We start from the raw sequence: 14,901 nt of genomic DNA on the forward strand, positions 1-14,901 counted from the left end.
ACTAGAAGAGGACGCATCCTATCTGAGCCAGTATATACAATGATTTATAATAATAATTCATACTAACTGGAGGTATTTATAGGAGGTATCTTCAAGGGACATTGAAAATAGTAATTAGTCATTAATAGGTAAAAAAAAATAATAATAATTCTATAGAAAGGAGACAAACACAACAACATTTAAAAACATTGAAAACTCAGTGTGGCACAAAATGATCTTCTATATCAATTAACATTTAATCAGGGATCCAATATCAGACTCAAATCTATATCTATAGACTTTTCAGTATCAACCTGTTGCTTAAGCAATATTTTTCATGTTCTCACAAGATGTAAACAACCAAATGGCCAAAATAATCATGGAGCAACTGAATATAATTGCCATACAACCACTGATCCTAGCAGGGGCTGACTGGCAACTTTTAGCCCAGGGGGCAAGTACAACCCAGAGGCCCATGGTGCAGCAACTTGGCCCCCCTCCCGCTCTGCCTCTTCCCCGCCTTCTCCCGCCCCTGTCTGCCACTTTTGCCATCCATGTAACAGTAGTGAATGGTCGGCTGCTGTGAGGACTCCTAGTGAGTTCATGAAAGGGGTGATTGGCTGGGGGATGGTGCTCTCCTCCCACTGTGCTCCCTACATGGTTCTGGCCTTACTCGGCTCCATGTCTGGTACTTAGGCACTCTCACCCACTGTAGATCGCCGCTGGCAGTCCATGCTTCTGGGCTGTGAGCTATGGGAGGAGAGTGGGAGGTTAGTGGGAGGGGCCGGACAGTGTCAACAATCAGTGGTTGCTCTGTGGTAGCTCCCAGGTGGGTAGTGGGGGCTCCACTGTGGCCAGTGGGGGCTCCCTGGTGGTTAGTGGGGGATCCCTGGTGTAGGGTGACCCTTTATCTAGAGCTGCAGCTAACGATTATTTTCAAAATCGATTAGTTAGCCCAATTTTAAGTTCAAATAACCGGTTAATCAGGATTTTAAAAAATAGTTTGTATTGAGATTGTAGTCCATCACAGGAGCAAGCTTGGAGCGGTGGAAGAAAAAAAAAGTGTGGTGTGCAATATAGTGAAATGGAATGTGTAAAATTATACAGCAATCAATGCAGAATGGCACCGGCTATAGAGGACTACAAATCCCAGCAATAATACATTATACAGTGCAATGTAGAATACCTCCAGCAATAGAGGAATACAAATCCCAGCAATACATTATACAGCACAATGCAGAATACCTCCAGCAATAGAGGAATACAAAGCTGTAATCTAAAATAACTTGCGCTAATGGAATTAATAAAAGTGAGTAGTTAGGGTTACAATTTAAAATTAATATTAATATGACCATAAGGTTAAAATTCCATAAAAAATTCTAAGACCACAGGGTAGGGAGAAAAGCTGCTGAACTCAAGAAGCACCACACTTTTCTGTCTGGCAATCCGATGGACGTGTCTGGGTTTGGCGGTTGCCTCACTGCATTGTGCAAAGTGTAAAGTTTGGTGGAGGGGGGATAATGGTGTGGGGTTGTTTTTAAGGGGTTGGGATGGCCCCTCAGTTCCAGTGAAGGGAACTCTTAAGGCATCAGCATACCAAGACATTTTGGACAATTTCATGCTCCCAACTTTGTGTGAACAGTTTGCCCCTTCCTGTTCCAACATGACTGCACACCAGTGTACACTGCAAGGTACATAAAGACATGGATGAGTGAGTATGGGGTGGAGGAACTTGACTGGCCTGCACAGAGTCATGAACTCAACCCGATAGAACACCTTTGGGATGAATTAGAGCGGAGACTGCAAGCCCGGCCTTCTCGTCCAACATCTGTACCTGACCTCACAAGAATGGTCAAACATTCTCATAGACACACTCCTAAACCTTGTGGACAGCCATCTCAGAAGAGCTGAAGCTGCTATAGCTGCAGAGGGTGGCCAACTCAATAGTGAACCCTATGGACTAAGACTGGGATGCCATTAAATTTCATGTACGTGTAAAGGCAGGTGTCTCAATACTTTTGGCAATATAGTGTACTTTCAATTGGTGAAATGTCTGGATTGCAGGCAGGCCAGTTAAGCACCTGAACCCTCCTACTACGAAGCCATGCTGTTGACATAGATGCAGTATGTGATTTAGCATTGCCCTGATGAAATATGCAAGGTCTTCCCTGAAAAAAACATCTGGATAGGAGCATATGGTGCTCTAAAACCTGGATATATCTTTCAGCATTGATGGTGCCTTTCCAGATGTGCAACCTGCCCATTCCATACACACTAATGCACCCCCAATCCATCAGAGATGCAGGCTTTTGATTTGAGCTCTGATAACAAGCGAGAAGACCCTCTCATGGCTTCTTCTTCTTTGCATGGTAGAGCTTTAACTTGCATGTATGGATGGCACGGTAAACTGTGTTCATAGACAGTGATTTTTGGACGTATTCCTGAGTCCATGCAGTGATGTGTCCATCATGGAATTATGCCTGTTTTTAATGCAGTGCCGTCTGAGGGCCTGAAGATCATGGGCATCCAATACTGCGTTTTGGCTTTGTCTCTTGTGTACAGAGCAGGGACGTGCGGTCAGGGGAGGCAGAGCCTCACCTAGAATTATGGAAGAAAAAGCTGTCAGCTTCATGTCTGAAGCTGACAGCTTTTTCTCCATTCAGATCGGCATCTAACAGGTTACACAGCAGGAAAATCCTCCCCGCTGTGTAACCTGTCAGCGGTGAGGAACAAGTGAGGTCAGGGGTGTATCTACTGCAAGGCATTTGCCTAGGGCGGCACTTTCCAGGGGGGCGCCAAAAAATGCTGTCCCCCAAACCAGTTAGGTAAGAGAAACAAAAATGATATTATAAATTATTCATAAATTACTGCCAGTACTCCTGGACCTTGTGCTTCTTTGACTGGGAGACCAACTTGTCCACTAATGCTGCCTACTCCAACATATATGCCGGCTGCAGCTCCTTCCTCTTCCTGGTCAACATGCTGTGCAATGTATTGGTGTGTGTGACTTTCATCCGGATGCATTGGCAGTTCGTGCGCCGGACCTCCCTGGGAAACCAGCACTAAACCTCTTACTTCAGGCAGCGGAGGAGCTTCCGCAGGACCCCAGGGCTGAGATCCAGATGGTCATCATGCTCATCGGCACCCCCGTGGTGGTGAGTCCGGGGAAGAGCAGCCTATAAGTTCCGTGCATGGTTATGTGTCTAGAGCGGGGCAAGCTACAGAGCCCAGCGGCCAAGGCAGAAGATGGGTAACTGCAGAAATAGAGAGCCCAGCATATTAAGGCAGAAGATCGGTGTTGCAGCTGCAGAACTAGAGACTAGCACAGCATGGCCGGGCAGGTGAGAATGGTTATTGTAGCTGCAGAACTAGGGAGCCCATCAAGCCAGAAATGGAGAAGGTGGCTATTTCAAAGGTAGAACTAAAGCGTCCCGCTACGTTGATAGCGCAACCTGTCAGAACCGTGCACAATGTATCCTGCGACTGACAGGTTATTCAAAATGTAATAAACAGGAAGGGGTGGGACTAATTTAGATTAGGGATGGGAGGGCGCTCGGGTTTAATCTTGCCTAGGGCAGCACAAAACCAAAATACACCACTGAGTGAGGGACGGAGGATCCTCCCCGTCTCTGCCCTTCCTCCTTTACACTAGCTGAGGGACGGGTTGGGGGTGTGGCTTCCACACGTCACTGGTACAGAGATCTCTCCAGATTCTCAGAATCTTTTGATGATATTATGTACTGTAGATGATGGTATATTTAAAGTCTTTGCAATTTTATGTTGAGAAAACATTTTACTAAAGTGTTCGACAATTTTGGGACACAGCTTTTCAAAGATTGGTGAACCTCTGTCCATCTTTACTTTTCAGACACTCTGACTCTTCAGGATGATCTATTTATACCCAATCATGTCACTGACCTGTTGCCAATTAACCTAATTAGTTACAAAATGTTCTTCCAGCTCTTCCTTGATAGTACCACTTACTTTGCAGGGCTTCTTGTTGCACTGTCCCAACTCTTTGGAGACATGTTGCTGCCAACAGTTTCAAAGTTGCTTTATTTTTTTCTTAAAATGGTACATTTTCTCAGTTTAAACATTTGATATGTTTTCCATTTCCTATTGTGAATAAAATATGAGTTTATGAGATATGCAAATCATTGCATTCTGTTTTGATGTAGATTTTATACAGCGTCCCAACATATTTGGAATTAGGGTTGTAGTGCATGTCACAAATTTTGCTTTTCTCCCTGCGTGTTCTTATGCGTGGAAAACAAAAAAACCTGTTTGGGGTGCCATTAACTAGTAATGGCACAAGCACGCTCCACGTTCACATTTCTTGAACGCACGTCAAAGGGTACACTTTTGTAAACGTTTGACGCATATTCAGAAGACATCCATGTGTGCATGGGGACTAAGCCCCCACTCACACCTACAGTCATGGCCAAAAATATTGGCACCCCTGCATTTCTGTCAAATAATGCTCCACTTTGCACAGAAAATTGCTGCAATTACAAATGTTTAGACATTCTCATGTTTATTTCTTTTGTTTGCATTGGTATGACACAAAAAAGTTGAGATGGACTTGTAACCTTGAGATTGTCCATGCTTTTCCACAAAAACTTGGAATGCAATTATTTCTTGCAATTTGGATAAGGTGCCAATAATTTTGTCCAGTCCATGTTTGGAGTTTTGCGTGGAATGTGTCAGATTTGGCCTTTTTTCCTCAACGTTTGTTGTGTCATACCAATACAAACAAAAGAAATAAACATGAGAATGTCTAAACATTTGTAATTGCAACAATTTTTTTGCGTGAAGTGGTGCATTATCTGACAGAAGTGCCAATATTTTTTGGCCGTGACTGTAGGTGTGAATGGAAACACGTCACATTTGCTTAAGCGCTTTTTGTTTCTGTGTTTGCTGTGTGTCCCCATTGGTTTCCCGCATGCACGTCAAATGGCAAAACTCTGTGGCTGCGTTTGGCTGCAATGAACTGGAAATGGCACAGCAAGCGCATTTCGCTTTGCGATGTGTTTCATGAACCTGTGTCAAAGCGCACATTTTTGGCCATGCTTGCCGTGTGTTCACCAAATGCTTTGGTGTGAATGGGGACTTGGGGATGGAACCTGCTACCGAGCTGCTCTCCATGTGTATCGTGTCTGCTGGGAATCAAACCCCTCTCCCCTCCAGCAGCATGATGTGATGACACTGCACACAGGGAGGGGAAATGGGGGTCATGAACAGGCTGTATAGCAAGTGAGAGTTCGTACACAGCAAGCACAGTACATAGAGACTAAAGCTGCGATGATAGGAGGAAGTCCTAGAGGCGGCTGGGCAGGACCATAGAACTGAGAAGCAGGACTATCCCGGTACACTCAGGACAGTTGGCAACTATGCATTTGGTAAACATGTGCAGGGTTTTCAAAGGACAGAATCCCATAAATGCTTTTTGTTTACGTTCTTCCCATTTCCTTCTGTCGCCACACACTATATATAAGCTGACTGCAGTGGGCGGAGTCATGTTTTTAAGTGAGATAAAGATAATGAATAAAGTTACAACATTTTGAATACGTTCCGGCTGCAATGCATGCCGGATAGCGTAGTTCTTTGTTGGTCATATGACTGACTTCTTCCTTGTCATGGCTGAAACGCAGGCATTCCCTGGATCTCCAGAGCAGGTTAGGAGCTGCTGTCCCCCGTACTGCTTACTGTCCCAATGTATCTGTGCACCTCCCCCTTCAGAGGGGTAATGCAGGCTTGTTTGTTTGCTATTTTAGAATTGTGTATCTGTAGCAGGAAGCAGCTGATTTCCCATTGCTGCTCATCTCAGGCAATACATCCTCATTTGTAGTGTATTCATGACATGCAGTATGATACACAAAGTATAGTATGTGTGTTTGTGTTTCCATACAGATGCATAGGTCCAACAGTTGGAATCAGATGTCCCCGTCAGTTGTCCCTCTTTTTGGTCGTATTCATAGACCTCTGTAAAATGTACTATGTAAAGAAGAACTCCGGGCAGGATTATTCTTAACCTTTGCAGCGGGGCTACCCCTGCCCTGCAAAGGTTAACTGCTCATTTTCATCTAAGGGCAAAAATAAAAAAACGTTATCCCCAGCCCTGCCTGGGTGCTAGACCGGTCCCTGCAGCCTGTCTCCTCCTCCAACCCCAGTGATGCCATGTCCCTCGGCATCCTCACGTCTAGTACACTGTATGGAACATGATGACTACCGTAGGATGGGCTCGGCGTGTTCGCAGCTCCACCAGGAAGCTGACAGCGCGCAGCGCCAATCACAGGCACTGAGACATTTCCTGATCTCTGCAGCTGCGGACTGGGAAAATGTCTCGGTACCTGTGATTGGCGCTGCGCTTTCAGCTTCCTGGCGGGCTCGGCACGTGGAGCTGCGAACACGCCCGAGCCCATCACAGGACCTTAGACCACTGGAGCGGAGGGGGAGTCTAACAACTAGCCAGCTCTGTTCAGGTGAGTATAACTTTTATTAATTTAGTCTCTAGATGAAAACAAGCACTTAACCCTTGCAGTGCGGAGGTAACCCCACTGCAGGGGTTAAGAATAATTTTGCCCGGAGTTCTTCTTTAAATCTGAAGTCAGGACACAAAACTTTTAAACCAAATATATTTCTGAACCAAGGATATAAAGGATATAAATCCACCTTGAGAGACAAATACCTTTACAAACCCAGTTATCACCTTGTAAAAATAGCAGTGACATCATCACTGTGCTGTACATAGCCTGTGCAGAGAGCAGAGCTTTAGGAGGGACCCAGCAGGTCCACCCACTACAGACTGATTTTAGAAAACTACCGGAGAGGGAGAAAGACGAGACCAGTCACCCTGCACAAGGACAGAGAGCAGCAGTGATTGGTCTTTATTACAGGAAGTGTCAAGCTGGATTACTGCCCGGATGTGGAGAAAATACACAAAGCGCACTAAGATTCCAGGAAGACTACACATGCCACTCGTATGTACACAGTATTTGCTCATTCACACAGGCGTCCATGCCCCTACAGAGACCTGCTCCCGGGAGGAACAGGTGCTGCGTGTAATTGTGTGTGGCCGCTTGTATCTCCCTATGGGAGTACGCACTTGCATGTGGCCACAATGTACTTTACTGTGGACCCCCCTTTGCACTGCAAGGGTCAGCTGCTCATTTTGTTTAGGGGATGATGAATCATGTGATGTACTTACCTTATTTCTAACTCTCCCAGCAGATGGCGCTCTCCTCCACTGTCCAACGCTCTGGAATGTAAGCAGGCCCTCGGTGACCTTACGTAGGATGCAGGACTGCTGGTCCTGCATTGTACATGATGTCACAGAACTGCGTCCGGGTGGGCAGCAAAAAGAAGGGACTTCAGCGGACCTGTCTGAAGGTGCCCATACACCTTACGATTATCGTCCGAAACTTTTCGTCCGATGATCGAACCGCTGTGATTATCGCCAGGTGCAATCAGCAGTAGTTAAAAAACACACCTGGACGTATTGCGGTAATCAACCGCATGTACTTTCGTTTGCGCATGAGCAGTGTTAATCGTACGGATTTTGACGTACCGAAACGCCACCACACGCAAATCGTATGATCAACCGAGGTTTTCTAACCTGCTGGAAAGTCAAAATTCGATCGATTGTACACACTGGCCATCGACCTTACGAATATCGTACGAAAACGCGATCGCATGCGAAAATCGGCCGATAATCGTAAGGTGTATGGGCACCTTAACAGTGAGAAGATGACTGTTCAGGAGGCCTGCTCATTCCCTAGCCACAATGAGCAGTTAAGCCTCACAGTTCGGAAGTGGACCCTCCACTGCATAGGGAAAGGTTTTTTTTTTTTTTACTTTAAATACCACAAGTATCACATTAAGTCTTACATGTAGTCTCCTTTTAATGCAGGCCTCCATGAACTTAAAATATTAACCCTTGCAGCAGCGGGGCTACCCCAGCACTGCAAGGGTTAACTGCTCATTTTTGTTTAGGGGAGCGAATAAAAGAGAAATACTCACCTGATCCTCGATCCGGTGGCAGTGACCGCTCACCCCTCTTTCCGGCTGTGGTATGTCCCTTGGCATCCTCATGTCTAATACACTGCATTAGTCGTGATGACTCATGGGACATTAGACCGCTGGAGCCCCGGGGGAGGAGAGGCTGAGGAAACCGGTCTAGCAGCCAGACAGGATTGAGGGTCGGGTGAGTATTTCTTCTTTATTCGTTCCCTTAGAAGTGAAGTGTAAACCACTTGCAGTGCGGGGTTAGTCCCACTGCAAGGGTTAACTTTTAAACTTCCTGTAGACCCGCATTAAATTCTGTGTTGATGCAATTGGGGCCGATTCAATAACACATTTCCAACTGGTGTATAAGAAGGTCCTGCACCAAATTCATGAAGCTGAGCTACAGTTTTCTTGCTGTTTCCGGAATGTACAACAAATTCGGGTAGTTCTTACGTGTGATGCTTTTACATTGTTATTAGGGACCCTCCGATATTTCAGCCGCCGAAACGTATCGGCAAAAAATTGCACTTTTGGCAAAATGCCGAAATAGTGGTGTATCCGTGCTTTCTCTCCTCTCACTGATCATTGCGTGAGGAGAGCGCTGTGAGCGGCTGACGTCTCTCCTCCCCGCACCGCTCAGCCTCCTGTAACGGATCAGGAGAGCGGTGTGTAGGCTGAGACAGCTCTCAAAGCTTTCACAGGAGGCCGGCCAGCAGTGCGGGGGAGGAGTCAGCTGTCAGATCGAGATCACAGCAACAATATTAGGGGTCTCTTTTTCTGCAGCCCCTGCTATAAACAGGAATCCTCTATCCTGAGTGTTCCTATTCATTCATAACTTGTGGACATACTGTGTTTACTATATCCACAATCATGAATGAACAGGAAGTAATGTAGAGCACTTACCATTCATTCATTCATAATTGGGGACACAGTAAACATACTCTGTCCTCAATTATTTACAAACACTCAGCGAAACTGGAGCTGACACAATCTGGAGCAGTTGCCCATGGCAACCTATCAGCATCTCTCTTAGTTTGCTCAGGTAAGATATGGAAATGAGATGGAGAAGCTGATTGGTTGCAGTGCAAATCTGCTCTAGATTTTGTGTGCTCTAGTCTTGATCAATTCCCCTCTGAGTGTTTTTTAAACTTGTATATTCCTATTGATTCAGATTATTCTTGTTGTTGGTAAAACTTGCCATCAGTGCATTGCTATTTAGATACTTGAAGCATATTTTTACGATAATCGGCAGGTGTTTGGCCACCTTAAGGCTCCTTTCACACTGTCTGATCAGGAGGGGGTCTGCACAGATCCTCTCCTGATCACAGAAGTGCGGAGCGAATGTCACCGTTGTGACATCCATGCCCGTAGAGTTGTTTTTCCTCCATGTTGCAATGGAGGAAAAAACTGCACTTAGCGGACCCTATGTCAGTCTATGGGGAATCGTATGTAAATGGGCATGTGTCAGTTTATATCAGATAACCCCCAATCCGGCACAATTTGGTCCGGCGAAATGGAACACTGTTCCATTGGTTTTTCTGGACCTGGCCAGAGTCAGAGGTAACCGGTTTACACACAGCTGCCCATAGACTTACATTTGGCATCAGATTGGGTCCACTTGAAAAACTGACAGGCCGTGTGAAAGGGGCCTAACTGACTGGATGTAAATTGAATCAAGTGTTTAGATAGACCCTCAGCCTGCATAAATCTAAAGAGGTTTGTACAGTCAGATTGTAATGTGTATGCAGACAGCTTTTGGTAGCCTATCAATGACTCTTTAAAGGAGAACTATGGGGTCAGGGCTTTTCCCCATAGTTCTCCTAAGGGTAACGGGAGGCCACAAACTAGCGTCCTCCCGTCACCCAAAGCTCAGTATACCGCGAGCTACAGAGGCAACTGAGACGCCGCAGCCGGGACGGATGCCGACAATTATGTCTGGATCCACCCAGCTGCGTAATTGACAGCTGGCTCTGCCTATCTAGAGGCCGAGCCAGCTGTACCCGAGATGGGTGTCAAACTCAATTTAATCGTGGGCCGCATCAACATTATGGTTGCCCTCAAAGGTATCTGTAAGACTATATAAATGTATCTAATCTTTATCATAATTGCCTCTGTATTCGATTATCACTGGTTTTAGTAATAACTTAATACCTAGATCTGAAAGTAGAAGTCTAGGAAACGGCCTGGTGGGCCGGATTCGGCCCCTGGGCTTTGACTTTGACACATGTGCTTTAGAGGGTAACATGTCTGTCTCTTATTTTTTTTAAGCCCTGTAAACTCCAGTGGTGTAAAAAGGACCTTGTGATGGGGTTGCAGCACTGCAATTCCAGAGATCAGGCGAGTTTACAAGATATTCTTTAGCTGTTATCATTCATTACATGTAGGAAAGATGTTGGAAACACTCGGGTATGTAAGATTACCTGATCGTTTCCCGGATTGTGGCAGGTTATTTCTTGCACAAAAGTAGATAACATTTTAAGACCTTGAAATAGATTTTCTTTTTCTAAAAGTGGAAATGACAAAAACTTAATGTATTGAAGATTAAGCTATCCTTCTCTTAGGGGTGTGCGTGTTTTTCCCCGGGGGTTTGAAATGCTGCAATATTGCACTTCTTGCTGTGCTCTTTCTCCTGCTTGCATTTTGTCAGTGAATCATTTACTTTTATTCAGCACCATCATAGCTTTTAAATGTAATGGACCACATTACTTAATAGGACAAGTACAGAGCAAGTGCACTTTTGCGCTAATGCACTTTTTTTCTGACATACTTCTCTATTTAAAGATCCTGAATAGACTTGTAATATGAGTTTGGAATAAACTGAAAGCAAGCTGGTCACCATTTCCTCTCCTTTTTAATGAGTGCCTTAAAAGTCTGCATACTGCAGTAAGGTTGTCAACCTTAGGAGAACTAATAAAACATAATATAACTTTCTAACATGATTCCGCTGCACTCTTCTTTTTTTTTTTTTTTTTATGCATTGTACAGGACAGATTTTAATATGCCTGTATCGGAGGTGGACGCGTTTCTGTAGCACTTCCGATCTGTTTAAAGGTGAACTATGGGGTCAGTGCTTTTCCCTATAGTTCTTCTAAGGGTCACAGGAGGACACAAACCAGCGTCCTCCCGTGACCCAAAGCTCTGTATACAGCGAGCTACAACTCGCGGTATACTGAGACCACCGCCGCCGGGACGGATCCCGACATTACTGTCGAGATCCACCCAGCTGCGTGATTGACATCTGGCTCTGCCTATCTAGAGGCAGTGCCAGCTATACCCGCCCCATCCCCCGTCCATTCCGCCAGTCAGCGCTGGAGGATCGGACAGGGGGGGGATCCCTGCAGAGTGCCGTGAGTGACATTCACAGCTCTCTGCAGGGACAGGATCGAGAAGTGAGCGAGCGCTGGTATGTGTTCGCTCAGTTCCCGATCTATTGAGCCGACGTGTGACAGATTCATTGTCACACGTCGGCTCGAACCATGATGCTCACGGCTGAGTGATTTTCACTCACCTCATAGTTCTCCTTTAAAGAATAACTTTTTAAAAACCTTGCAGTGGCTCTACCCCCGTACTGCAAAGGTTTAACTGCTCATTTTGGTCTAGGGCTGAAAATAACAAAGTTATACTCACCTTCTTCGAGCCGGCCGCCTTTGACAGTGGTCCCTAAAGTCTGTCTCCTCCTATGCTCCAGCAGTGGTTTGTCCCTCTGCATCCTTACGTCCTCACATCCCATTCACTGTGTATGGAATGTGATAACTCTGGGACCTTAGACTGCTACAGGGGGAGAGAAGCTCCAGGGACCGGTCTAAGAGTTGGCTGGCTTAGGAGATCAGGTGAGTATAACGGGGATATCCCCACTACAAGGGTAATAGAAAAATTACCCCGGGGTTGTACTTTAAAGCTGAACTCCAGGCAAACAGCTAAAACAAACAAATAAAATACATATAATTTGGGGCTATTTAATGTGCCCAAGAATTTGTATTTCTGTCAATCTCTTTTTCAACAGGCCCAGCACTCAATGAGTGACAGCTGGCTTTGCCTATCTTGAGGCAGAGCCAGGTGTGCCCGCCCCCTCCCCCGTTCGTTTTTCCACTCAGCGCTGGAGGATCGGAGAGGGGAATCCCTGCGGGGAGCAGTGACTGACAGTCACTGCTCACTGCAGGGAGATGATCAGGAAGTGGCGATCGGAGGCATGTTTCTGCTCAGTTCACGATCGATAGAGCCGACCTGGGACAGCTTCTTTGTCACAGGTCGGCTCTAACTATGAGGATGAGTGGAAATCCCTCACCTCATAGTTCTCATTTTAAGCTTGTGTTTTTTTTTGTTTTTTGTTTTAAATTTTTTTTTTTTTTCCAGTTAAATGTGATACAGACATCATCTTGACATTAAGGTAAAATAGAGCCACAACTCCAGTGGAAGGGTTGATAAGTTAGTCCGCCTTGACTGTCATGATTCAATATCCCATATATGAATGAAATCAGCCCTCTCGAGGATTGATCCATGGAACACACCATTTCGAATTGCGTTCTCCTACGGAATGTTAGATTGGGCGAAAGTGATTGCACAAAGTGTTTAATTTGTAAGTAGGAATAGAGCGCACGTGAGGGGAGGTTATGTCGTTCTCGCAGCTGTTCATATGGTAGTAGTTTATGAGTTACATCATCCAGAATATCCCTAATATGGAATATACCCTTAGCCTGCCAGATTGCTGACCAGTCACGTGACATGCCAGAAGGCAGTTTGGGGTTCCGTATGAAAGATGTCAAGGATGATCGGAGACAAGTGAGTATAACCACGTCTTCCAAGGCAACTGCTTTGGAAGAACTTTGAAGAAGCTTTGAAGAACTTAGAATTATATTTCACCCACTGTGATTTAGTATTTCGGGGGTGGAAACAAGATCCTTTCGAGCAGATCTTATTTCACAGGTGGTTAGTGTGTAACAATATGGTTCTAAAACCCTGTCTTCCCTGTCCAGAACTGCTTCAAGTCGAAACTAAGAGCTTACGATCATGAGATAGCATAAAAATAAAACTATCCTTCATTGAACTATAATCTATAATTCGTATTAACTGCCTGCTGAAGTAAAGCAAAAAGAAAAATAAACCACATATAGAGTAACATCTTCCCTGATGGGATCTTCAAGTAGCGGCCATCGCTGCTGGCAGCCCTCCCGCCATTCAACGGGGGCGCCGTGGTGTGGAGGTCGGGAAGGGATGAGGGGGCCTGCCGGTCGGTGTGGAAGCCAGTTGTGTAAACCTGGCAGCCCGCTTGCCCGGGGTAGCCTTCTGCCATTGAGGTGGCTCTGGACCCAGTGTAGGCAGTGGATCCCATCCAGTCAAGGTCGGGCATGTAAGTCTGAGATCTGAACAAAAAGTAGATAGGTCCTCCGGGACCCGCATCGTGGCGCTCTTTCCATCCCTACGAGCTGTTAGACTAAATGGGTATCCCCAGCGGTATGGGATGTTATTATCCCTAAGCAAGGTCAGCAAGGGCTGAAGACAGCGACGTTGTTGTAGAGTGTGCCATGAAAGGTCTTGATAAATCTGGAGAGGAGCACCATCAAATTCCAGAGACCGTAAGGCGCGTGCTTTCCTGAGGATCTCCTCTTTAACCGGGAAGTAATGGATCCTGCAGATTACGTCCCGTGGAGTGGAGGAGGAGCCTCTAGGTCGTAGTGCCCTATGGGCCCTGTCCATCTCTATTTTGTGTGTGGAGGGGTTGCCCAGTACGTTGTTAAACAAGCTTGTTTTATTTTAAAAGATAGGTTTAATTATTTTTAAAGCAATATACAGCTGCAAAAATGTTTTAAATTGCCATCTGGGGTTTAACTTTAAAGTTAAACATCTCTTCAATTTAGTGTTGCTGGCATTGTAACACAATTGTGAAAGCTCATTGAGGGGAATTTATCAAGACTGGAGCAGACAAAATATGGAGCAGCTGTGCATGGTAACCAATCAGCTTCTCTATTTCATTTTTAAATCTTAACTGAGCAAATTGAAGAGATAAGCTGATTGGTTGCTATGGACAACTGCTCCAGATTTTGTCTGCTCCTGTTTTGATAAATTCCCCTCATTGTGTTTACATTTGTATATATATATATTTTTTTTTTGTTCTTTCTAGACTTGTCACAAGTACATGTGACAATAACATGGTTATCTATTGAGCTGCTTTTCACATAGCCATTGTTTTCTCTATGAGCATGACTGAAAATGCTTATGCTCACCACGAGCATCTTTGTTGTTGTAACATTTTATTGCTCTTTATAGCTATAAATAGCGAAAGTAAATCTTCATTTTGCTGACCTCTTGAAGAAGGCATCACATCAGCAACTTTTATTTCATTGGAAATATGAAGGATTAATAGTTGCTTACATGGCATAGTTTTATTATTTGAGGAAATGTGAAGGACATTATGGTCAAATAGTATATTTGTGCTTTGAGATATTTGGGTCTTTTGGTTGTGTTAGTACTTTCTTTTTTATCATTTAATTTGCCATATACATAAAAGTTGCACTTTGACGCTAGATACTTGTGGAAAATTACAACACAATGATACATATACTTTTTGGTACATTTTTAAAGACACCACTCTATAGATGTGAATTAAAGTGCTTGTCAATGGAATAAACTTTCAGTGCTGGTCCTATTCAAATCAATAATGTGTCTTATATGCTTATATATCTGTAAAAAATAGGTCAAGGCAACTGGACTTGCTGTATTTTTCTTGAAGACGTTTCACTGCTCAGCCAACCTGCTTTCTCAATTCAGAATGTCTTGTACAAAAATTATCTGGCAATAAATATGGTGAATGTTGCTCCAATCCACATAATCTGCATTTGCATAATCGGAGTTAGGAGGTGTTATTAACCAGCCCAGAGAGAGGTGTTAAAACAGCATTGTATGTGGCAGACAATAGATGAT

At 44.8% G+C, this 14,901-nt stretch overlaps 1 protein-coding gene across 2 annotated transcripts in view; it reads left to right on the plus strand.

Moving 5' to 3' along the window:
* The first annotated feature begins 5,571 nt into the window (after positions 1-5,571).
* VPS41 (VPS41, HOPS complex subunit) overlaps positions 5,572-14,901 on the plus strand; it is a 236,476-nt gene continuing 227,146 nt past the window's right edge. Inside the window, exon 1 of one of the 2 annotated variants that reach the window (XM_018558775.1) lies at positions 5,572-5,654. In XM_018558775.1, coding sequence (XP_018414277.1) covers positions 5,595-5,654 — 60 coding nt within the window. In that variant the 5' untranslated portion in view covers positions 5,572-5,594. The remainder of the gene's footprint in view (positions 5,655-14,901) is intronic. The other variant, XM_018558776.1, reaches the window with a different exon arrangement.

The sequence above is a fragment of the Nanorana parkeri genome, unplaced genomic scaffold (assembly GCF_000935625.1).
Source record: "Nanorana parkeri isolate BGI_ZX_2015 unplaced genomic scaffold, ASM93562v1 scaffold357, whole genome shotgun sequence".
Classification (NCBI taxonomy): domain Eukaryota; kingdom Metazoa; phylum Chordata; class Amphibia; order Anura; family Dicroglossidae; genus Nanorana; species Nanorana parkeri.